Consider the following 25629-nt stretch of genomic DNA (forward strand, 5'->3'; position numbering starts at 1 on the left):
AAGCAGAACTGTAACAGTTAATTGTGTCTAGGTTCTGCCTAGTCAATACAATTCAGAATGTATAATTATTTAAACTATCATTTACTTATATACACACTTGTATACAATCACAAGTACATGTTTCAAGAAAACAAATTCTCTTCTTCAGCTTGTTAGTAAAATCACATGTATCAAAGATCTTATTTATAATTAACTGCCGACAGATTGCAAACAAAATGACAATACAATAATACAGCAATATTAGAAAATTCAAACATGAGAATCATTAATGTTATGTCTGTTTATGATGTATTAAATTACAGCTGGTTGGCCGTTGATCCTTTGTAATTAAATGTGGCATTATTATGGTCTTTCATAGTCCGACAGTTTGGTGTTGAGACCGTCTGCTTATCCTTACAATATCTTAATGGAAAGTAAATCTGTTAATATGAAGAGGTGGAACCTAGACACAATTAACTGTTATAATTAAGTCAATACGGACCATTAGTGACCATCATGGTCAAGTTAATAGATTATAAGCAGAACTAGCAAACGTAGGTCCTCACTTGTTGACGGCATCTTTTAAAATGGATCTATACATGATTTCTGGTAACGACACCGGTGAACTTCTGCGTTGGTGACACCTTGAGTGCCATCGATGTCGCCACCAGTGTCCTAGTGTGTAATAGAGGCCTAAAGCAACAGTTTTTAATCCTCTTTTTACACGCTAATTAGCAGGAATGTTCTAAACCTGTCCGTGTGTTTAATTTTAAATTTAACTCTTTTTGTAATTTGTTTATTTGGTTTTCAAATAACACCAAAGGAATTAATTACTTTTATCCATTTTAGATGCAAAACAGCAATTATTTTATAAGATGTTTTTAAAATGTACCTGTATGTTTTACAGAGGTGTGAAAATTATTAGACTCAACCCTAACTTTTGAAAATTCCCATTGTCACAGTATGTATTATTTGCTGGATCATAACATTTTGTTTGTGCGCAAGTACGTGTTTACTTCTTGTCTGTTTAAAGTAAATAATAGAACACACGTTAAAATGTCTTTCAATTACAAAGTGACGATATTATAGTTTGTAGACTTCTCTATCAGTGTTGAGGATTTTTAATTTCCGTTTTGAATGTCAGTAGATAAAATGGAATTATATGAAGTGGTTCTGTGATATTTTGCTTAACTTGAGCGCTAGCTGTGTTTCATAACTTACTATCTACTATCCAAACTTTTGGAGACTGATGTAGGATTAACAACAGATGAAACAGAAATATTTAATCTCAATGTAATATTTTAAAAATGACAAATAATACAGTATTCATATGAAAGGAATAAGCTGAGGGATGTTACACCGTTCAACACTTTATATAATATGAACCTTTAATAAATGAAGACTAGTTTCGGTTATCTTGGGATCATCATCAGTTCAAACAAATACATAAATCAGGAAGGTATCAGGATTATCACATATTTTACATAAAATTTGCCTTAAAAATACACTTAAAATGGTTAACATGAGTTGTATGTTATAAAATCACGTTGAATTTTAAATGACTTCCTTAAAGTCTAAGTCATAAATAACTGAGGACACATGCAGAATATTATACAGAGTTTTAAAATATGTAAAAACTTATGGTTGAGGATGTTATAAAGTTCCTGTGATGCTGTACAGGTAACCATGGATATAAATATATATGTTAAAAATGTGAACACCCATTCTACAACCTCCAAAATCCTTAACATTGGCACTCTTACAAGATTGTCAATTCTGACACACGGTTTTTAAATTTATTTGATGGTTTGACTATGAACAAATGAACCAAATCAAGTGTTCAAGGTTTTTATTTTCATTTTCAAAAACTGATGCCTTAGGTTCCCTTAGGGAATCAACATCTATATCATCTGATGGCTAGGCAGGCATCAATTTTTGAAAATGAGACAAAGTCTCTCATAGTGCATTGGCACTTCCGGTGGCTCTAAGTAGCCTACGCAGTGGCCTCCACGGTATGCACTAGCCATGCATCTTGGTAGGTGTGCTATTTACCAACTGATGAGCCCAACTTAACACACTGGGGCGAAAGGTTGGTAACCAGGAATGAGATAGCTGGAGAATTTATAATGTCCAATAACGGACCAACTATATTGGTATTATAAATTTACTCATTTACTCATAGTGCAATGGCACTGCTGGTGGCTCCAAGTAGCCTACACAGTGGCCTCCACAGGTTCGGTAGATACAGAGTGGATCTTGGCCCATAAGTGGCCACGGTTGGTCTGTGGCCCAACAGCTCTGCACTCTGACCAGCCAGCTGAGCAGAGGAGGGGTGGCCACGGCTCTACGCCTTTGCATTTAGGAGGCGGAACAGGACTGGACCTCACGGCTGGTCCCAACCGTCGGCTATCCTGAGAACGGTTTTCAATGGTTTTCCATTCTCCTGCACTAAGGCGAATGTTGGGACAGTTCTTAGTATAGGCCACGGCCGACAACCCCCTCACCATCTCCGAACATCTCCTTCACCGAACGAATCTCCCGGCCTGAGAGACGGCGTCTCCGTCTAAGAGGCCCACCTCCCCCCTCAGGGGAGGAATGAAAACATTTTAGAAGTAGTAGGTAGGGCCTCCACAGTATGCACTAGCCATGCGTCTTGGTAGGTGTGCTATTTACCAACTGATGAGCCCTACTTAGCACACTGGGGCAAAACAATGGCCACCAGGAAAGAGTTAGCTGGAGAATTTATAATGTCCAATAACGGACCAGTTATATTGGAATTATAAATTTACTCATTTGGGACAAATATTTCAGGTTTCCTAAGGGAATCAACATCTATATTATGCGTGTGAACTGGAGTTTCCTAAGACAATGCCAGAAATGTGTGGGTGCAGGAGGAGAACATTTCCAACATCTCCTGTCATAAGGTACGAGCTTCTTTTCTTAATTTTAATTGTTGTCTCATGTCACGCACTGATAAAGTGAGCGAAGTGTTGTCCTTGTCGCCGTGCCGCGGAGCGGGGAGTGATGAGTCAAGGGGAGGCAGATAAGCTGGGCGCGCCTACCGGCCAACCAATGAGAGAAACTCAATGTATATTTAGTGTACAAGGATATACACTTAGCTTTCTACAATAAATTTTATTACCTCTCAACAATTAATCCAGTAATAAATAATAAGAAAGGAAGATGGTCTCTCCACTGTACATACTGTAAAGGAGTTAACGAGACAGGGGACTCTCTTTGGGATACAAGCCCAATGGACTCGATATAAACAGTCTGGCATTTAGTAGAACACTTTCAAGATTAAAATCATTGTGTCCACCTTTTCAATACAAATATATTTTTTTAGTGATTAAATTCTACATGAATTAAAAACACCAGTTAGGGACATGTTTCGCCCTAGTTATGGGCATCTTCAGCCTAATACTAAATCTTAAGGTCAAGAATTAAAACTATATACATCGGAACTTAATAGTAAACTTAACTTAATACTAAATACAATGGTCTTATGCTTTTTACATAGTTTACAATATGTACGGTATGTACAATATGTTAAAATTATAAAATCCTTTTAATAACAACCACCTACTCAATACATTATATTACTCATTGAATTATAAAATAATCATGAGCTTTATGAGATTTATCACTGTAACTGTTACAGACAACTCATATTCCTCCCAAGGTTGAACAATGCACTAAAGGGAAATTAATCAACAAGAATGACGTATTATTCCAAAAATTTTTTTATCCGATCAGCAATAGTTTTCAACATACATGCTTCAACCTTAATACATAACCATGCTTCTTTCTAAAGGAATATTCAAATAAATTCATACCCTAATAACGACGTAACAATACTTACGACTCAGGCGACCATAACAATTGAAGAAACCCCAACTCACGCTGTGATAAATCTCTAGTCAATACAATTTGAGAAACCCATTTCACGCTAGTCATCTCTAGTCATTATAAAATAAATTATTTCATTGTTCATAAATTCTGGCAAAGTTAATGTACATATTGTAAACTATGTAAAAATCATAAGACCATTGTATTTAGTATTAAGTTAAGTTTACTATTAAGTTCCGATGTATATAGTTTTAATTCTTGACCTTAAGATTTAGTATTAGGCTGAAGATGCCCATAACTAGAGCGAAACATGTCCCTAACTAGTGTTTTTAATTCATGTAGAATTTAATCACTAAAAAAATATATATTTGTATTGAAAAAGTGGACACAATAATTTTAATCTTGAAAGTGTTTTACTTATTGTATCTTCAATATGGACCAAAATGAGATTAGTTACTTGTCTGGCATTTGCCGACGACCTGGCACTTCTATCTAATTCAGTATAAACTTCACTGAAACAAATCAATGTTCTTAAGACAACAAGCAGCAAAGGTAGGGATACACATTTCACTTAAGAAAACACAATACATCACAAACATCAGTGAATCTTTTTGTACACTGAATCTGGAGCAGGGAACAATAACGAAAACCAACCGGTTTATGTACTTAGGAGCATGGCTGAAACCCAATCTCACCAAAGTAGTACCATTATCAGCTCGATTTAATAAGCTAAGAATGGCACACCAATTAACCAAAAACACCTACAATTCAAAATGTTTTTTCCATAACACTACCAGACAGTCATCCGCCCTGAAGCCTTATGTACTTCAGAATGTCTAATTCTCAAAAGCAAGGGACACATGGACAAGCTTGAAATCCAGGGGGGGGGGGGGGGGGGGGAAATATTGAGTAAGATATTAGGAACAGTCAAGGAAGGGAATGAATACAAATGGCAACCCAACCAACAGCTCTACAAATACTGTGAAAAATCACAAGCATGGCCAGAAAGAGACACCTAGCATTTTATGGGCATGACCACAGGGTGCGTCCTACCAGGTTGACCAACCAGCTCCTCACTTACTGGCAACAGAGGAAGACCAAGCCACCATGGTTGATGGTAGCAAGCGAAGATCTGCAGAAACTGGGAGGGACAGAAAGAGACTTAAAAAAGACCAGATATCTCTCAGGAGGATGCTTAAAGAAATGAAGTACAAGGACAAACTGCCAAAAGAGAAGACAGGTATCCTCTGGAGAAAGGAGAAAAAGGAAAAACAAAACCAGAGGAACAGTTTTGATTCTTTTCAAGAAAAGTTCCACCTTTACAATACTTAAATGTTTATTCTTTAAAATAAAATTAGAGGAACATATTTCGTCTCACTTGGGGACATCTTCAGCTTCGCAATGTATGAAAGTTACAAGATAAAAATACAACCATATCTAAGAATATTAAAGTATATAAATATTACAATCTATAATAATATACCGTATTTACGCAAATAATCCCCACCGCCGAATAATCTCTGCACCCTAATTTTAGGAAGAACCCTTTTGAAAAGAATGAAATGAAGTAAAACTCCTTCCATGGAAAGAGTAATGTAGGCATAAACAAGCAATTCATATCACTTCTGGAGTCCCACGTGGTATTTACGCAAGTATGAACATCACGGATATAGCTACTTTGCTTGAACATATTTGAGATGATAAAAATGCATTATCACTGCTATAAAATATATTTGCCATGAAAATTAGCAAGTAGGCCTTCTTACGTGACAGATATTTCATTAATCTGAACTTGCAATAGGCTCGATTTGCTGCAGATCGGAAGATTCTCTGTCTCATGTATCACTAGAACTCTCTCCTAAATTACTTACAAATTCATCACACTCCACATCTAAAACACTTCTCACACATGGTCTCTTTGAATTTAAATTACTCTGTAAAATATTTTTTTAAATAAATTATATTTGTTCGTGGCGTCGACCTATGGAGATCTTTTGCCACCTGTAAAATACTACTTTAAAAAAATGTAAAGGCAGTTTTGAATTAAAAGTGTGAATTGTTTTCCGTTTAAATATGACATATGGGGGCATTTTTCTTCCATCTGCGGTTATACAAAGCACAACTGTACATACAACATCCAAAACTATACGTGAACCAGGAGCGTGCTGCCTGCCAATCTTGACACGAATAGAACCCGCACCCCAATTTCGTGCCTGAAATTTTTAAAAAAATATGCAGGGATTATTCGCGTAAATACGGTATTTAAATGTTTTATCTTTGTGTTTCATTGAACCACATTTGGTAACATGTAATATTTACTTGTGAGCTTGTTCTCAAGTGAACTATGATAAAGTCTAGAATTGATGAGCTACTAGTAAGACAGTGAAAGACCAACTGATGGAAGGCAATGGAAAGGATAGTGGAAAGAAGAATTAGAGAAAAGATGGAAAGTCAGTTACAGTTTGGATTCAGAAGTGGAAGGTCAACACCAGAACCCATTTTCACTCTAATACAGATCATGGAAAAGAGTTGAGAGTATGGGAAGAATATAGTAATGACAATTCATCATCATCATCATCATCATTTCCTCTTATCCAGCTCCTGTCGGGTCGGGGTATTTATGGCAGTTCTCCATCTTCCTCTTTCGTTCCACCATTCCTCTTTCACGATCTTTTCCCAGTCTAATTTTCATCTCCTTATGCTGCTCTTTACTGATTCAATCCACTTCGTTCTAGGTCTTCCTCTTGCGCTCTTGCCGTCGCACTTTGCCTCCAGCATCTGTTTTGGAATTCTATTCTCCTCCATCCTCTTTACATGTCCAAACCACCTTAGTTTATTCTTTTCAGTTCTCTCATTTAGCTTTCCTATCCCAACTTCCATCCTAACATCTTCATTTCTCACTCTGTCTTTCCTTGTCTTTCCTATCATACTTCTTAGAGATTTCATCTCACTGGCTTGAATTCTACTCTCTTGCCTGCTAGTCAAAGTCCAAGTTTCACCTGCATAAGTCAATATGGGTACATAGTACATTTTGTACATTATCTCTTTACTTACTTCTTTGCTACAGACAAACAATGGCATTTATAGACTTTAAAAAGGCATACGACAGCATCCCCTGATAATAAGTTTGGGAAAGCCTGACACACAGAGTCACTGGCGAGGAACTAATAACAACAGAGGCAACTCCTGACTTCTGGTTTAGGGGATGTAACCGAAAAAAAATAATTGCAAACATCAATGCAAACAGACCGTCATTCCAAACATGTTTTTCAACAGAAAACAGCAAACAAGGTCAGAATTCAATTCGGATTGTGCGGTAGAAACGCATGACCATGGCACTCCTACATCCACGCCTGCTGAACTACTCTCTGGTCGGTGTGATGTCATTTCAAAATCGCATAATTTCCGCATTTTCTTTGTTTGATATTTACATTACAAGCACATGGAACTGAACCATTTATATTACAACAACACACATTTGTCATGTATCATCCTGTATAGCACAAGAAAAGAACCACTCACAAGCAAGAACTCCAGTATAAATTCCGGCCATACGTGATGACTTACAGGATTCTACCTTGATGGATGTGGCTGTTTGTTCCGCATTCCAACCCCACGAAAGAGATCAAAAACCAACAAGGGTCCAATGCTCATGCTGCCATCTCTGGAGTAGTTTGGCAATTAGTAGCAGTCACTAGTCAGCCACGCTCATTTCATCCATCTCTGAGTATCGATAACTGTGCGTTTGAATTTTATATAAATAACTTTAATTAAAATATGAACAATGAATATTTATTGTTCGTTGAAAGTACAATGGATGCGCCACTGAATAACAATGATAACTGTTATAGCTGTGTGAGGACAACAGTGAGTAGAACAAAATGGTTTGGAATTGACAATGGATGGCGTGCTGTTTATAATGATGATTGATAACATCATGAAAGCAGCAAGGGAAGGTTACAGAGGAGTACAAAAATGAGTGAATGTACTAAATAGAAGGCTTGAACAATGAAGGACTAAGGATAAATGTGGACAAAAGCAAGACAATGGTGATGAGTAGAGAAGGTTAAGAAGGAAAAGGAGCCATCAAAATTGGAGACAAGGAACTGGAAATAGTAGAACACTTCAAATACTTGGGAAGTGAACTGACAGAAAAGAGCAGAATGGATATGGAAATTAGTAGAAGGTTACAACTGGGAAATATCTTCTACAAGTAGCGGCGATTAGGGGGGGAGGGGAGCGGGGCAGTCGCCCCCTCGCTTTTTGGAGAAAATATTACATTTTTAATCACATTTTAGCTGCCTGAAACTGGGAAAAGCCCTGTTGTCTTCTCAGCGAATTCTTTCCTTTATTTTCTTTAATCACTAACAAAATTATTAGCAGAAATACGCACAAAGTGTCGTTCGTCCCGGCTAACCGATTTGTATAGTGCCACAGCAAGTAGTGGAGACTTTGCACGAGCTGTGAGGAACGGTACCAGGTGTATATATATATTTCTTTTGTCAAGGTCATGGACACTGAGATATGATTCACCCGCTTGCCGCGCGCATTCATCAGTCTGGCAGTCCCTTAGTGTCTGTTAGTTTGTTAGTGTGTAGTCAAATACTTCTTCTTTTTCTACCCCTTTTTCCCCCACACCTGTGGGGTCGCGGGTGCGAACTGTGCCGAACATATGGCTTTGGCCCTGTTTTACGGCCGGATGCCCTTCCTGACGCCAACCCTATATGGAGGTACGTAATCACTATTGCATATTTTTGTGGTGGTTGGTAGTGTAGTGTGTTGTCTGAATATGAAGAGGGAAGTGTTGGGACAAACACAAACACCCAGTCCCCGGGCCAGAAGAATTAATCAAAGGCGATTAAAATCCCCGACTCGGCCGGGAATCAAACCCGGGACTCTCTGAACTGAAGGCCTCAACGCTGACCATTCAGCCAATGAGTTGGAGTGCGTAGTCAAATACTAAATGATTTTAATTGTATAATCACGCCGTACTTCTATTGAATTGTAATAAATGTGTAATGTTGTTCCTTTGGTGAAAGTTTTATTGTGTACATGTACTTGTATACCAGGTGGTCCACCAGCCCTTTGCGATCCAGTTTTATGCTCCCTTCACATTTACTACAATTCTGAAAGACATCGGTCCCTCTCCCTAAACCGGTTTTTCATATTTTTGTAACACTCATCGGCCCAAGTGTGGTTCCTAAACTGTAGCTGTATTTATGTAAAATATATAAATACAAGATCAGTATGGATAAGTTCCCCTCTGTAATGGTGCTGATTAGATCCAGTGCATATTTTGATCTGATTTGTTTCATGACAACTGTGTTGATTTAGACAACTATTCCCAGTGTGTGTTTACGGGCTAGAAGAGAGCAGGAATCGTGAGTGCCATTATTAATTCATTATAGGTATCTTGAATGAACCCGTAAAAAGAGTACAGATACGCAGAACACGTACTTTAAAACAGGAGGTGGACGCTCAGACCAGGAGCACGGTACTGTATAGGCCGGGAAGAGGGCGCCGTACGTCAAGTGTCACAGTAGCTCACATGGCAATCGGGAGGGGAGATATGTGATAGTGGACAGTGCTCGAGGTAGGAGGTTCGAATCACACATAAGAAATTTTTAACAGCTAGTTGCCTGGGATGTGGTAAGGTTGCATACTTGATAGCTTCCAAGGACTGATTTGTTTATCTGACCCTGTAAAAGACTGTATGTATCGTTGCACTGGGTATGGTTCCAGTAAAATGGTATTGAGTTTGTCTTGTTGGCGTGATGATGTTAACAATTCTTGATAAAAAAAACATAGGCGGAATATCTGATCTTGATTTCATAAGTGGAATGTGCAGTCGAGTGCCCTAGAATGAGAATGACGGCTATTATTAGCGTTAAAAGTAACGTTAAAATTTTACCGAACCCTCACTCATGTTTAACATATGTTTATCTATCATCTTCATTCCACTGGAACTAAACATTGTGCTTCATATCACCAAGTTTCTACCGACGCATCGGCAAACTGTGTGTCAACACAGTATCATCACGTTAAGAAGGACTCTATTACCAATTTTATTGAACCATCTCATGTGTACAATATTTTAATTTTCACTTTTAACAGTATTCAAGTGTTGTGCTCCGAACATTCCAGCTTATTATTCAACATTTTAACTGACGCATTCAGCAGTCTGAATTATTTTTAATGTGTTTTTGTCCTTGTCCTTTGTGCGTAATCTTAAAACTTTTCGGCTGATGATGTCTACAAGATAGATGAAACATATTCCGTTATTTTTTAAATGTTATTTAAATAATTAAATTTAAAAAAATTAGTATTGTAAAGGTGGAACATTTGACCATACCTTTTAAGTATACATACGACAATAAGGGCTTAATAATGAAATTCATTTTATGCAAATATGTAGCTGTGTGAACTCGCCTCCTTCCAAGCAATTCACAACACAAAGTTTATTCACTGCCTCGAGATGCATTCCAGTGATGAGTATGTGGATACGTTACTTTGGAGAAGCTAGACAGAATGCATACCAGGCACAATGCCTGTACCAAGAATGCAGTCCGGATAGACAACAACCGTTGGGCATGAGATTTCAGAGTGTGCAAAGACGTCTGCGGGATACTGCATCTCTGGGAAGGACACGGCCTGTTCGAGATCATTCTGTGACATCTGCTGGCAATGAAGAGGTCGTGTTTGGCACTATCCAGCGTAACCCTCATACTAGCACACTGGCACAGGAGACGAACATCACCCGAGCGTCTGTTATGCAGGTATTGCATACCCACCGGTTTCACCTGAACCATTTGCACTTACACCAGGAGCTCCATGGTCATGATTTCGATGCCCGGGGGCTTTCTGTCAATGGATCCTACAGCATGTGGACATTTATCCTGCTTTTCTAATGTCTTGCTTATTTCCGGATGAAGCATGATTCCACAATAATGGAACCGTTAATCGCCATAATATGCATTAATGGAGTATGGGTAATCCCCATTCGGTGTGACAGACAGCTTTTCAGGTACAGTGGGGCATGAATGTATGGTGTAGAATCATGGGTGATCACCTCATCGGTCCCCATTTCTTTGAGGGTCATCTGACCAGTCAACGCTATCTGCGGTTTCTCCACGATGAACTACCAACGTTTTTGGAACACGTGCAACACCTTGACCGTTCCAGGATGTGGTTTCAACATGATGGAGCTCCACCGCACACGGCGGTGGTCATCCGGAACCATCGCCATGCAACGTATCCTGATAAATGGATAGGAAGGGGAGGACCTGTCCCCTGGCCCACCAGATCACCCGATCTTACACCCCTGGATTTTTTTTCTGTGGGGCCATGTAAAACAACTGGTGTATGCACAGGAGCCAGCCAGTCCTTGTCACCTACACAGCTCATCACCGAGGCATGCCGATCTGTTTTGCCAGAGATGTCGCAACAGGCCCAACGGTCCTTACAACATCGCGCGCAGCTCTTTATTGACCATGGCGGTCATCAGTTTGAACATGTGCTGCGTTAAACGACGTGGATAACTTAAATCCTGTCACATGTTCCCTAGCCTCTATCAACCCAGCTCCATACCAACGGCCCTTTTCAGGACCAAATAAACAAATCAGTCTGTGAAAAATACCGGTATTAAGTATACAACCTTGCCACATCCCAGGCAACTAGCTTAAAAAAAATACCTGCATGGGACTTGAACCTTCTAACCTGCGAGCACTGTCAACTATCACACATCCTACCACGCGCTAGCCATGTGAGCTACGGCGCCCACTTCCCAGCCTATACTGACCAAAGACAATCATCTCCACATTTTCATCCAACCCAGCACCATACCCAATGCAACGATATATACGGTCTTTTACAGGGTCAAATAAACAAATCAGTCCTTGGAAGCTATGAAGTATGCAACATTACCACATCCCAGGCAACTGGCTGTTTAAAAAAAAAATCATATGTGGGATTCAAACCTCCTACGTTGAGCACTGTCAACTATTACACATTCTACAGCCTGCTTGCCATGTGAGCAACTGCGACACTTGACCTACGGCGCCCACCTCCCAGCCTATACAGTACCGTGCTCCCGGTCTGAGCATCCACATCCTATCTCACCGTCAGATAGCTAAGTGGACCACAAACCAGCCCTCAGATGCAGGTAAAAATTCCTGACCTGGCTGGGAATCGAACCCGGGGCCTCCAGATAAGAGGCAGGTACACTATCCCTACACCGCAGGCCGGCCAAGTAGTGTTACAAGTAATGAATTTCATCTTGATCTGTGGTGGAATTATTATATATAACAAATTCCAATTTGTACGTTTGAGAACTTCCAACTTTCCACCACTTTAAAGTACATCAAAGTTCTTTAAAGTCGGGCGGGCTCCATGGCTAAATGGTTAGCGTGCTGTCCTTTGGTCACAGGGGTGCCAGATTCAATTCCCGGCAGGGTCGGGAATTTTAACCACCATTGGTTAATTTTGCTGGCACGGGGGCTGGGTGTGTGTGTCGTCTTCATGGTCATTTCATTCTCATCATGACGCGCAGGTCACCTACGGATGTTAAATCGAGAGACCTTCTCCTGGCGAGCCAAACTTATCCTCGGACACTCCCGGCACTAAAAGCCATACGCCATTTCATTTTTCATTACCACTTTAAAATCATACATTAAATTAACATTAATTTGATTTAAAATTAGTCAGTACATGTTTCGTTTTCCATAGAAAACATCTCAGCTGTGATCTTGATTGACAGTTAAAACATGCACAAAAACACAAGTTACATAAGCAGAACACAACCACTCATATTAAAAACAACTTTTCCTTGACAAGATAAAAGGTTTAAATGTCTAAAGAGTCTGATTTTTTTCTTCATTGTCACTATTTGACATCTCTTGATGTAAAAGATGTGTTATTCATAAAATACCACTTGGAAAATTATCCCAAAATAAAGGGATCTTGAGGTTTCTTGATGAGTAAATGAAACAACAGTGTACAACTATGCACATTTTTGTAACGTTCAACACTTGATGTGGATGGAAAGGGGAAATTTTCTTGTCAGATGAATGGACTAATTGTGTTCGAGATGGAAATCAATGCGTATGATGTTGTTGCGACCTTCAAATCACCTGACACCCCTCACGGTTGACTCACACCGGGCCTCCCACTGCCCTTTCCATTTCAATCTTGAGTAATTCTCCCCATTTCAATGAGGATTAATTGTGGAAACTTATGAACAATGTATTATATATTAATCATAAGAAGCACGAATTTTACTTTAAAGGGAAGATATTTATTAAATGAAAAGCGCACAATGTGCAAAAACAGTTTTTGTACAGTTTGACTTCAAATGTCGAGAGAAAATAAAAGCATTTTCATTCTCTATGGAGGACATTGTCCACAAGTCCTAAAAAGGCTTGCCACTACAGGTGGAAATTCTCAAGTCTCTATATATTTTGAAGAAATAAATACTCTGCTGGGGATATGTAATTGACTTTGATTGTTGTTTATTTGCAACTAATTTTTAAATTATTAATCCTAAAACCAAACCAAATTGAACCTCATGGCACTACAGCCCTTGAAGGGCCTTGGCTTACCAAGCGACCGCTGCTCAGCCCGAAGGCCTGCAGATTACGAGGTGTCGTGTGGTCAGCACGACGACTCCTCTCGACCGTCATTCTTGGCTTTCTAGACCGGGGCCGCTATCTCACCGTCAGATAGCTCCTCAATTCTAATCACGTAGGCTGAGTTGACCTTGAGCCAGCCCTCAGGTCCAGATAAAAATCCCTGATCTGGCCGGAAATAGAACCCGGGGCCTCCGGGTAAGAGGCAGGCACGCTTCCCCTACACCACGGGGCCGGCTTATTAATCCTAAAGGGTACTGAAATTGATATTTGGCAAAATACTGTAATGTCAAATAGGTGAGAGGCCGAGGCTACAGCATAGTACCTGACATTCCTTAACTATGAGTAATATTAGCAATCTCCTTTACTATCTATTGTGTTTTATTTAGATCCATATAAAGTAGAACTTACCACAAGGACATTGTTCAACTTGTTTACAGTTCTTCTCATTTCCCCACTACCAGTATTTGGGACAACATCCTTGGGTGAGAGTGGTCTGATTTTTAATTTTTTTCTTCGGGGATTCTTGGTATCAGTCACCTTGACACTAGAATAGTTAGGGAACACTGATGGTACAGAACCTCGTTTTAGTCTCCTACTTTTGCCTACAAAAGCATAATCATCTCCTTTGAAGTGTAGGCTACAGACAACAGAAGAAGGAGAATTTCTGTTTGGGACAAAGTTTTCGCGAGCAATCACTTTGAGCCACTCATTAGATATGTCCTCGTCTGCAGGGAATTCGTGAAATGATAGTATTCCTTTGCTCGTTTTTCTGTTTGAAGTACAAAATGGCACACAGCAGTATGTCATGTTCGAAGATTGTACACGCAATTCACGAAAACCAAATTATTACACTACATAGTAAAACATGGAATTAACTCTCAATAACAAATAAAAAAATCTTGAATTCCTATCTTTAATTGGAACGCTAGCAACAACTAAACAACACGCTTGAGAGCGGAAACAGGAAATACAATACGGTATTTACGTAGCTTCGTGTCAGTATCCTTGGCGGCTAGCACTCTAGCGGCTTTACACAGAAACATTTTATCACTGCACGTCCGCTACTTAGCTGGCAGCCTGTGGCGACGCCTGACGTTTTGAAAAGTGTACTTATCACACTCCTTCTGAGAGTATATTGTCGCTCGCACCGCAGCAATATTATGAGCAGTACAGATGTCATTTCATAAAAGTGAAAGACTTGATAATTGATATTGCTTTTGTATAAGATATCATTTGAAAATGATGAAATGGCACATAATATATTGAACACTAGTGAGTGTCTGGTGTCAACATAATAGAAACTAGCAGTCTCGATCATGCACTAACTGAAAATAGTCCACATCATGAAAAATGTATGGCAGGCTACTCATGCGCTCATAAACATAAAGTTTAAAATTAATTTCTAAAGGAGCTTTAAGGCTTACCTCAGTATTTCCTGTTAGGTACTTCAGGTCGATATGACGGCATGTTGTGGCATCAAAAATATATATCACTGCATCGTAGCAATTAGGCCTCTCAATCGCAATCAAAGAAAGAAAGTGCAGGAGAGACTGTCCTGTACTTGTGAATTTCTTTGGATGGTGTGTATCCTTTTTAAGGCCGAAAAACTTCTTTCAGCGGAAGCGCTAGTTGCCAGGATGGTGAGAATGAGGTCAATCAATTTCTGGATAAGCTTTTTTTAAGACCACTGGTGTGCAAATATTGGTAGAGATCATATGCATTATTTTTCACAAGGTCCGGCTTCGTGTATAGGAGAGACCGTTCACTTTTAAGTTTCATGCAGTCAAAATTTCGTCCATAGGTCTTCACTAACGACTGATAGGCACTGTTCGGGAACTCCTTTGCGAAATTGTTAAATTGGTCAATATCAATTAACTGAAGGAACTCCAGCTTGTTAATATCAGAAAATCTATCTGATAGTTGCACGGATATGATGTCAATTATTTCCAAATACAATCGGAGATAGGATGTTTTCTTAGTTCCTATAAAATCAGTTCTCTGGCGCTTTTGAGGGTAATCTTGCCTCCCTTCATTGTCTTGCAACTTTGACCACACAGTTTCAATTATTTCTGGTTGTCTGCAAAAACACTTTAAATTGCTGGATCTCTTTGGAGCAGAAGGCAATATCACATATTTTCTTCTGAAGGATCTGATACAGAACATCCGATTGAGGAAGTATTTCAGCAAATAAATTTAATAGGAAATAGAAATCAAAATCTTGCAGGGTCACATAGTAACCCTTAGCTAGAATTCTCGTTCCACCGTCCCATTCGTCTGCGTTATCTTTCATTTCTCTGAAGAACTCAAGGAGATCTGTATAGAGAGAGGACACAACTTCAACGAGCCTACCAGCATATATCCATCGGGTAGGTGCTACTGTTGGTAATCGTCTCTGTATTACTTTGTCAAGAGCAGAGGCCCTTTTAGGGGATGATGAAAAAAAGCCTGCTAACCCGGACAAGGTCTGAAAAAATACTTTGCATTCCTTTATGTGGTTATCAGATTGTTGTAATACCAAGTTGAGCCTATGACCATAGCAGTGAACAAATATAGTCTGGTCATATTTATCCCTGACTAACTTCTGCAACCCACTGTGCTGTCCTGTCATCACTGCTGCGCCATCAAATGTTTCTGCTACTAACTTTTCACCACACTGAAATTCTCGTAACACTCCAAGGAGATGTTTAGAGAGAGAAACAGCAGAACGGTCACCGCTTACATCACTAAATCTCAAAAATCTCTCTTGAATTTCGCCTTCGGGACTAACATATCTCAATGCAGTCGAGAGTTGTGCTCTGTACTTTCATCCAAAATAACGGAAATAAAGTTTGCTTTCTTAACCTCGTCTTTAATTTCGCTGGTCATAAAAGTAGCTATGGCTTCAGTAATATAATTCTGTATATCAGATAAAAATTCTGAGAAAACTGTAGATGTTCCTAAGTTGTGCCGAAATACGTCATCTTTCTTAGCAATTAATGCTAGTAACTCCCTGTAATTACCTCTGTTATCAGATTCTTCAGTTTCTCGATGACCCCTGAAAGGTAATCCTTGCTTTGAAAGAAAACACACAGTATCTATTAATGTGCTGACAATATATCTGTTATTTTTTACTAGCTTATTATGCTCGTCAATATTTTTTCTGTAAGCTGTACTCGAACAGAACTCTATTCTGGACCTTCCGAACTGAATCATATTGGCAACAGGGCGCCTCTTTAAAACTCTGAAACTATCTAAATTGTCCACACCGTCTTTATTCCAAGCATTATTTTCTGAGGAAAATAGAATACATGGCCAACAGTACAGTTTATTCATTTTTGCGCAATCACATAACCAGTCCAGGTGTATGTACCACGAGTCATGAAAATATCGCACTGTTCTTTTCGATTCCTTAAATACATTTTTAAGAGAAGGCGCGGGTCTACCTTTTTCAATTATGTTTTTCTTTTCTTCAAAAGTTCTTGACGAAAATGTCGTGTTCATTAAGCTTTCTATTATACACGAACATTCTGGGCCCGCTAACTAACTTATTTTTGAGGCGGAAGCGACAGCACGCATTTTAATGTTTAATACGTTGTGCAGTCCTTACCTAACATAAATTAATTATAAATTCACATTTTAACAAGAGAAGTCACATCATATTATAATAGAAAACAATGACACAATAATATAACAATGCACTGTTGAGCGCGGCGGAAAGAACGGACGGAACAGCTCAGCGCCGACGTTATAAGCTTTTGTTTCCACTTTCCACTGTGGTAACACGACCGGAGAACGTAGTAGGATACATCTCAGTGTCGAGGGCAAAGGGGGCTTGCTTGGCGCAGGCGCAGTAATATTCGCCTAGCTGTTATAGAAGAGAATCAAAGCGTAACCAATGCATGGAGTGGTAACATCCTCTCGCTCAACTTTGACGGTGGCAAACTGCTGCAATAGAGTTCTCGCGACACCTCCAGGCGAAGAAACAAAAATATTAATATTAAAGAATATTCGATTTTTATATTTTCAAACTGTTACCAGTGGATACTAGCATGCTTCGCCACTGCTGGCAGCACATCATTTTTAACAGTAGCGGCGATTGGGGATTAAAAGTGCCGGGGCAAAAAAGTATACAGACAATGAACAGTACCCGATTTTGTGGGATATAACGGGTCGGGGTGGGGGATTATATACATCAAAATTGAAACAAATAAGCTACAAAATGGTTAGTTTTTTGATGCTCTCTGAGCGAATTTTTAAAGATTTTGGTTCAATACTACACAATAAAACTGTTACCAATATTACGCATTTATTACAATTAAATAGAGGTACCTTCTTCTTCTTAATCTGCTTACCCTCCAGGGTTGGTTTTTCCCTCGGACTCAGCGAGGGATCCCACCTCTACCGCCTCAAGGGCAGTGTCCTGGAGCTTCAGACTTTGGGTCGGGGGATACAACTGCGAAGAATGACCAGTACCTCGCCCAGGAGGCCTCACCTGCTATACGGGGGCCTGGTCGGGGATGGGAAGACAAGGAAGAGGGAGAAAAACCACTTCGAGGATGGCTGAGGAGGGCATCGAACCCCCCCTCTACTCAGTTGACCTCCCGAGGCTGAGTGGACCCCATTCCAGCCCTCGTACCACTTTTCAAATTTCGTGGCAGAGCCGGATATTGAACCCGGGCCTCCGGGGGGTAGCAGCTAATCACACTAACCACTACACCACAGAGGCAGACAAATAGAAGTACCTACGGTGTGATTATACAATTAAAAATCATTTAGTATTTAACTACACACTAAGAACAGACACTAAAGAGAATGCCAGACTGACGAATGAGCAAGCGGGTGAATCAGACCTCAGTGACTCTTCCTCACAGCACATGCAAAGTGTGCACTACTTCTTGTGGCGCTAAACATATCTGTTAGCCGCGACGAACGACATTTTGTGGAATATAACTAGAGTGGCCTCATTTAACTTATATATAAGATCGTGCAATGTTAAAGTATAATGACCGGGCGGTTAGGGCCGCGCAGCTGTGAGCTTGCATCCGGAAGATAGTGGGTTCGAACCCCACTGTCGGCATCCCTGAAGATGGTTTTCCGTGGTTTCCCATTTTCACATCAGGCAAATGCTGGGGCTCTCCCTTAATTAAGGCCACGGTCGCTTCCTTCCCACTCCGAGCATTTTCCTATCCCATCGTTTATTTTTTTAAATATTGAGTACCGTGCACTGACGGTTCTGCCATCTAGTGCACATTGAGTGATGTAAAGTCTTCAGGTGTTTTTGTCAAAGCTATAGTAAGGTCTTAATTTATTTAATAGGCTTCACGATAAGTCGTTACGAAAGAGCGCAGTGCATACAGGGTGAAGCGAAATTCGCCCACTCGGGCGTCGCAGTGCTACTCCTCACATGCCAGCAATAAAAAAATGTCTCTCACAAAAGTTCGTAGTGCGAGTATATCAGGCAGAAAAAGGACGTTGAATAGTGGCAATCTGTCAACACTGTAACCACACGTACGGTAAGTAGCTCTGTCAGCATTAATTATCTGTGTTGTACAGTTGGGGCAGTGGATAGAGTTTTGGGTTGGCATGCAGGAGGTCGAGGGTTCGATCCTAGATTGAGCCACAATTTTTTATTTACTAATTTCTATCGGACATTACATACTGTAATACAGTAAGACACCGTACCTTAGGTCACATGTAGCATACATTTACAACATTTTGTAACGCTGAACACAACAAATACTTTGCTAGGCCTACTGGTAACGTAAACCATAACGAAATGTAATAGATCTGAACGAGACAAGAATAATAGTTGCTACTAATCTATGAGATCGTTGCAAGAGGCTACAAAGAAAATAGGTTTCGCATTTAGTACATGAAGTGGTGCGAATAAATTCACGCCCACGACGTGGAACGGGCGTCTTTCAAAGCTGACGAATGAAAACAATTGTTCGTTCATATGTAGGGTCGTAGTATGTAAGTGCAAATAGTTTCTAGAGGACCCGCTGCAATCGCTGTTGACAATTAAGTTGCCAGATACCATACCACCTGGACTACATTTATGAAATAAAAAACATACGCTTCAACCCAGGATCGACCCCTCGACCTGCTGAATGCTAACCCAAAACTGTATCCACTACACCAACTATACAGCACAAAGTATAAGTGCTGACAGAGGTAGTTACCTTACATGTGGTTACAGTGTTGCCAAATTGCCACTCTTCAACGCCCTTTTTCTGCCGGATATACTCGAAAGTCGAACTTTTGTGAGATACATTTTTTAATTGCTGGCATGTGAGGAGTCGCGCAGCGACGCCCGAGTGCGTGAATTTAGCTTCATCCTGTATAGATGTAGTAGACTTGTGGTTGAACCACCTTGAGTGTTTGTAGGCAGGTACATCACCAGCTTCAGCCACTCTCTTCTAGAGTGCACAACTGTACAGCATGTCAGTACGTAAGTTCCTTCTCGCTTTGGTAGAGTGCGCTTTGCTTCCTTCTCGGTGCTTGCCCGAAGCTAATGAGATCAATATTACATCAAGGTTTCTTTTTCAATGCCCATGTACAACTCTCCTCGCCGATGTCTGTACTCCAGCTTAATACAATACAGTTATCCACTCCCCTCGTCAATTGCATGTCTCATATACAAGCCCTCTCCCACAATCATACGTATCTTAAATCAGTTCTTAGATCACTCTAATTTACAACTCTAACCCCACTTTCCCACAATACATTGACACTACTTACATATTTCATCATATTCTCATTTGCCTCCCGCCCTCCCTAACGCCTCCTCTTCAACCAAGACACATATCTACCGTTTATTCTCATCTCCCCCTCCACCGATCGCGTGTACATTTTCATTGATGTTCATATCAACACACTGTCGCCCCTCTTCATCTTTTGTTTACGATTTCACTGACACTTTGCGCTCTCTACATCCCCCATATACGTTGCTCAGATATTTCTTTCCATCTGTCCAAAGTCCTACACTCTCACATATATCCACCCCTCCGTCGTTCCTCTGCCCTCTCCTGCTTATCCCTTATATGTTGGCCCGGTGTGTATGTTTTGTAGAAGTCGCTGAGACGGCCACTCTAGCGTGAAGATTAGTATACCTTCTGTCCCTGTGCTTTTCCTATATCTCCTAGTCTTGTATACGTATTTCCTCACTCTTAGTTGTCTAGGTGATACGTCTTTTCCTGAACTACTTCAAGTGCTTTGAACCCATTTTGTGAGTCCGCTGCATGGTCTACTTCCCTCAATCTTCAAGTATATACTTCGTACTCAGAAAACATTGTAAACTGCATTGGTGTACTACTTTATTGAAATTGTGTGCGCGTGTAGAACTAGTTCAAATATAATACAGTATTGTGTCTGGGTAAAATAACGACCCCAAATCAACTTCACGAACAGCACAGAACATCAAGGTTAGTATTAGGTTACGCACAACGGCTGGCTTGCGGTCATTGGCTATTCGAGCAGTGACATCACACAGATACCTGCTCTCTGATCGCGGGAGCGCTTTCCAAAGGAATTTAGTGACAGCGATAAGTTGTTATCAAACAATAATTATTACCTCATGTGTCCCCTCAGACTTAGTAAATAGTAGATGACGAGCTCAGTAATGTACAATACAAGAGCTAATCGTGTCACAAGACCGTGGTTATTACTAATAGGATTTTAGTGGCCACACTACGCTACTGAAATGCAATAAAGTATTCTGAGTTAAACAAAACTGAGCATTAAGTATGACAAATAGACAAGCAAGCGAACAAACAGTTCTGTTATGATAAAGTGAATCTTACCTTAACTGGTGACACTTGCTCTATGCTACGCAAAACACCCAAATTTCTAGAGGGAACAGCGTCTTTGTTAAGCACACGTTTGGGAGGAAGCCCTAACAATTCGCCCTTTAAATCCCTTTCAAAATCGCTATCAGAAAAATGTTCGGAACACACCCGGCACGAATCTGCGTTCCACTTTCCATCACGCCTACATCTTTGGATCCACTTCTTCCTTAGTTCCTCATTTTTTGGGAAACTGTAGTACTTGATATGGCTTTTGGAGGGATCTTTCATGGTTCTCGCCCAGCTGTTATTGCACACAGCAACCGTACACCTCGTACCAGGCATGTTTATATGTAACCCGAGACAAATCAATTCAAGTCAAACACAAAATAACACTGGCATAAGAAATTCACCACAAGAACTAGTCATAGAAAGCACCATGAAACTATAAAATCAGAACTGTAACTCACTTGCACATATTAAATAAACTCACATTCAGTATTACTGCACAGACTTCTAGCGAGACTGGCGGTCAAGGTTACTAACCTTGGCGGTGGGTAACTGGCTGACGTCATAACCGAGCGTAGCCGAAGTCCTCCGAACGCGGAATATAACCTTGGTATCACATAACTAAGGTTCGAATGTTAAGGAAACGTAATATTTCTTTACTGAGCACATTTTATCAGAAATCTGAAAAATAAGTATGAATGATGGGGTCTCTGACTCCGTTTAAAGCAAATATTTCGGCCATTTTCAAAGTTTCAGATGTATTTTGCTCATTTTAGTGATATAAAGTTGATTTGGTTATAATTGGTGCATGTTTGCTTAAATTGAGGCGGCGTTTTTAACAAGGTACATGTTATCTACGTCGAGTTTCGAACATAGAATTTCCAAATACTGTAGCCTAACAGGCATACCGGTACTTTTCTTTCTTTTCCCAGAAAAGATAAGTAGCGCGTTTAGAAGACCTGACTCCGAGAAAGAGTTGCTGTACAGACATCTCATGGAGGAGGATGTCCCTTCAGTGATATATTTAGCTGAGAAGCAATTAGCAAACAAGGAAATTCCATGTTTTCTCCTGCCCAGTCTTCCTCTTTCACCACCAACGAATTTCAACAGATTAGTCACACTTCTAACCAATGTCGCCAACTTAGCTTTTTCCTGTTAAATCTAGCTTATTTAATCCAACGTTTAGTGGCAAATGAACAATCTCTCTCTCTCTCTCTCTCTCTCTCTCTCTCTGTATGATCTGGTAGGTAGTAACAGCGAAACTACCTATGATCATGGTAAGTGACTCTCCACTGGTCCAGCGGGAGCATGGAATGTGCCTTTATGATGTAATATTATCACATTCCTTCTCATACTTCAGTTTTACTATCGTCCGACCACCTCACAAAACTTCCTTACTTGTGCCAGGCTCCTCACTTTCATCTATCCTATCCAACCTCCCTTGGTTAACTCTTGTTTTATCCTGACCCCGACGGTATTAGGTCACGAGGCCTAAGGAGTCTTTCACTTTCACCCCCATCGTGGTTCTTGTCTTTCTTTGGCCGATATTCTCATTTTTCAAAGTGACGGACCCCTTCTGCTTTTTCTCTGTAATTATTGTTTTATAAAGGATGGTTGCTCAGTTGTACTTCCTCTTAAGACAATAATCACCACCACCTGTCAGGACTAGCTCAGTATACATAATTAAATATCCATGGTTTTCGGTTATGGTACTATGGATTTTTTTAAAAAAATTAAAATTTTCTTTACGCCGCTCCGACACAGATAGGTCTTATGGCGACGATGGGATAAGAAAAGCCTAGGAGTGGGAAGGAAGCGACCGTGGCCTTAATTAAGGCACAGCCCCAGCATTTGCCTAGTGTGAAAATGGAAAACCACAGAAAAGTCATCTTCAGGGCTGCCGACAGTGGAGTTCGACCCCACTATCTCCCGGATGTAAGCTCAGAGCTGCGTGCCCCTAACCGCACGGCCAACTCGCCCGGTCGAAATGTTACTTTTCTTGCTAAATGTAGGTGGTCTTAAATAACGGTTTATTGTCGCCATAAGACCTATCTGTGTCGGTGCGACGTAAAGCCGCTAGAAAAAAAAAAACCCGGTTTAGAAGGCTTTCTATAACAGAGTCACAAACATAGGATAATACAAAATTTGAAAAGTGGTACGACAGCTGGAACGCGGTTCACTCAGCCTCGCGAGGTCAACTGAATAGATAGGGGGTTCGATTCCAACCTCAGCCATCCTCCGTGGTTTCACAATTCTCCTCCAGGCAAATGCCGGGCTGGTACCTAACTTAAGGCCACAGCCGCTTCCTTCCCTCTTCCTTGTCTATCCCTTCCGATCTTACCATCACCTCAGGAGAGGCTGCCTGGGCAAGGTACTGGTCCTCCTCCTCAATCAAAAGTATCACGCTCCAGGACAGAGGTGGGATCCGGAGGAAAATCCAAACCTGGAGGGTACGGCCAGTACGGCTTAAGAAAGAAAGAAAGAAAGAAAGAAAGAAAGAAAGAAAGAAAGAAAGAAAGAAAGAAAGAAAGAAAGAAAGAAAACTGTACATGTTATCAAACCAAAGCCTCTCATAGAACACAAATGGACAATTGTGAGCATTACTGGACCTTTGAACAGTAACTTCAGTAAAGACATTCGTTTCCTCATACCGAGGTAATAATAATAATAATAATAATAATAATAATAATAATAATAATAATAATAATAATAATAATAATAATAATAATAATAATAATATTAATAATAATAATAATTACGTGTGTCAATATCTGCCCTTTAAGGCAGACCCTCCGATGAGGGTGGGCGGCATCTGCCATGTGCGTGTTATTGTGGTGTTATGTGTGGTGTGTGAGTTGCAGGGATGTTGGGGACAGCATAAACACCCAGCCCCGGAGCCACTGGAATTAACTAATGAAGGTTAAAAAATCCCAGACCCAGCCGGGAATCAAATCTGGGACCCTCTGAACCGAAGGTCAGTACGCTGACCATTCAGCCAACGAGTCGGACAAACTCGTGTTCTCATCCGGAGGTGATGCAGGTCTTTTCAGGCACACCCCCAATGGAGGTGAGCTGCATGTACCATTTCAACCACATACTAGCCCTCCTGCCAGTATTAAATTTCTGGCGGTACCGGGAATCGAACTCCGGCCCCCGAGGACGGCAGCTAATAACATTAACCGTTTCGCTACGGAGGTGTACGTAACTTTAGTGAAATATCTTCTAAATTTTCTGCAAATTATTATTATTTAGAACGCCTCTGTGGTGTAGTGGTTAGTGTGATTAGCTGCCACCCCCGGAGGCCCGGGTTCGATTCCCGGCTCTGCCACGAAATTTGAAAAGTGGTACGAGGGCTTGAACGGGGTCCACTCAGTCTCGGGAGGTCAACTGAGTAGAGGTGGGTTCGATTCCCACCTCAGCCATCCTGGAAGTGGTTTTTCGTGGTTTCCTACTTCTCCAGGTGAATGCCTGGATGGTACCTAACTTGTCTATCCCTTCCAATCTTCCCATCCCCCACCTAGCCCTTGTTCAGCATAGCAGGTACTGCTCATCCTCCCCAGTTGTATCCCGCAACCCAATGTCTCACGCTCCAGGACACTGCCTTTGAGGCGGTAGAGGTAGGATCCCTCGCCGAGTCTGAGGGAAAAACCAACCCTAGAGGGTAAACAGGTTAAGAAAGAAAGAAGAATGCCATCCACACGGAACAGTCACTATCACATTTTAAGTCACCGGGTGATAATTACCTTAGGAGCTGATGGCTTTGAGTAGCTGGAATAGCCAGGGAATACGTTCGGCACAGCATTCGCTCTCAGTTTCGGCCCAGATAAGTATGTAGCATTCACTTGGTCAGGACTAAAGTGCTTTGTACAAATGACACTATGAACACCAGGTACCCAGTTCTTCCTCTTAACTGCCTTCATCCACCGGGCTCGAAGGTCTGGATCCTTAGGGAACCTACACCAATCCATATTTTAAAACAATGACGTACTCTCCATGTCTACGTTCAATATGTACTAGCCTACGAGGAGAAATACTTACCGGTGAAAACCAATGCCGGTTTTTCTGTGTCTGTCACTTCTGTTGTTGCACCCACGCACACAGCAAAGAGCCATGGTAAACAACGGTTATGTTAGAGCTCTCTACCTCACTGCTTGAATACAAACTAGCACGCACCACACCCCAGCCAGCGAGCAGCGGTGCTGACCAATATGGCTGCCGGTTTCAAGGAGTGGTCCCGCTCGACCTCTCCGCGAGGGCTCCCTCCTTACACACAGTGCATGCATCATGTTGTTCACGTATAAGCTTGGGCTGCTGGCATCTGAGGATTCACAATAACGGGAGAGACGTTAGTTCAGATTCCTGTCTCCGTATTTTCTGCTAATATGTAGGATTTTCCTTTCTGT

General features: G+C 40.8%; 1 protein-coding gene across 1 annotated transcript in view; it reads right to left on the reverse strand.

Moving 5' to 3' along the window:
* LOC137503029 (THAP domain-containing protein 2-like) overlaps positions 1-25368 on the reverse strand; it is a 52303-nt gene extending 26935 nt beyond the window's left edge. Inside the window, exons 1-2 of the mRNA XM_068230412.1 lie at positions 25265-25368; positions 24970-25180 (exon numbers count right to left, since the gene is read on the reverse strand). Of these exons, the coding sequence (XP_068086513.1) occupies positions 24970-25180; positions 25265-25338 (285 nt within the window). The 5' untranslated portion in view covers positions 25339-25368. The remainder of the gene's footprint in view (positions 1-24969; positions 25181-25264) is intronic.
* Positions 25369-25629: the final 261 nt, after the last annotated feature.

Source organism: Anabrus simplex, chromosome 14 (genome assembly GCF_040414725.1).
Source record: "Anabrus simplex isolate iqAnaSimp1 chromosome 14, ASM4041472v1, whole genome shotgun sequence".
In the NCBI taxonomy this organism is placed as follows: Eukaryota; Metazoa; Arthropoda; class Insecta; order Orthoptera; family Tettigoniidae; genus Anabrus; species Anabrus simplex.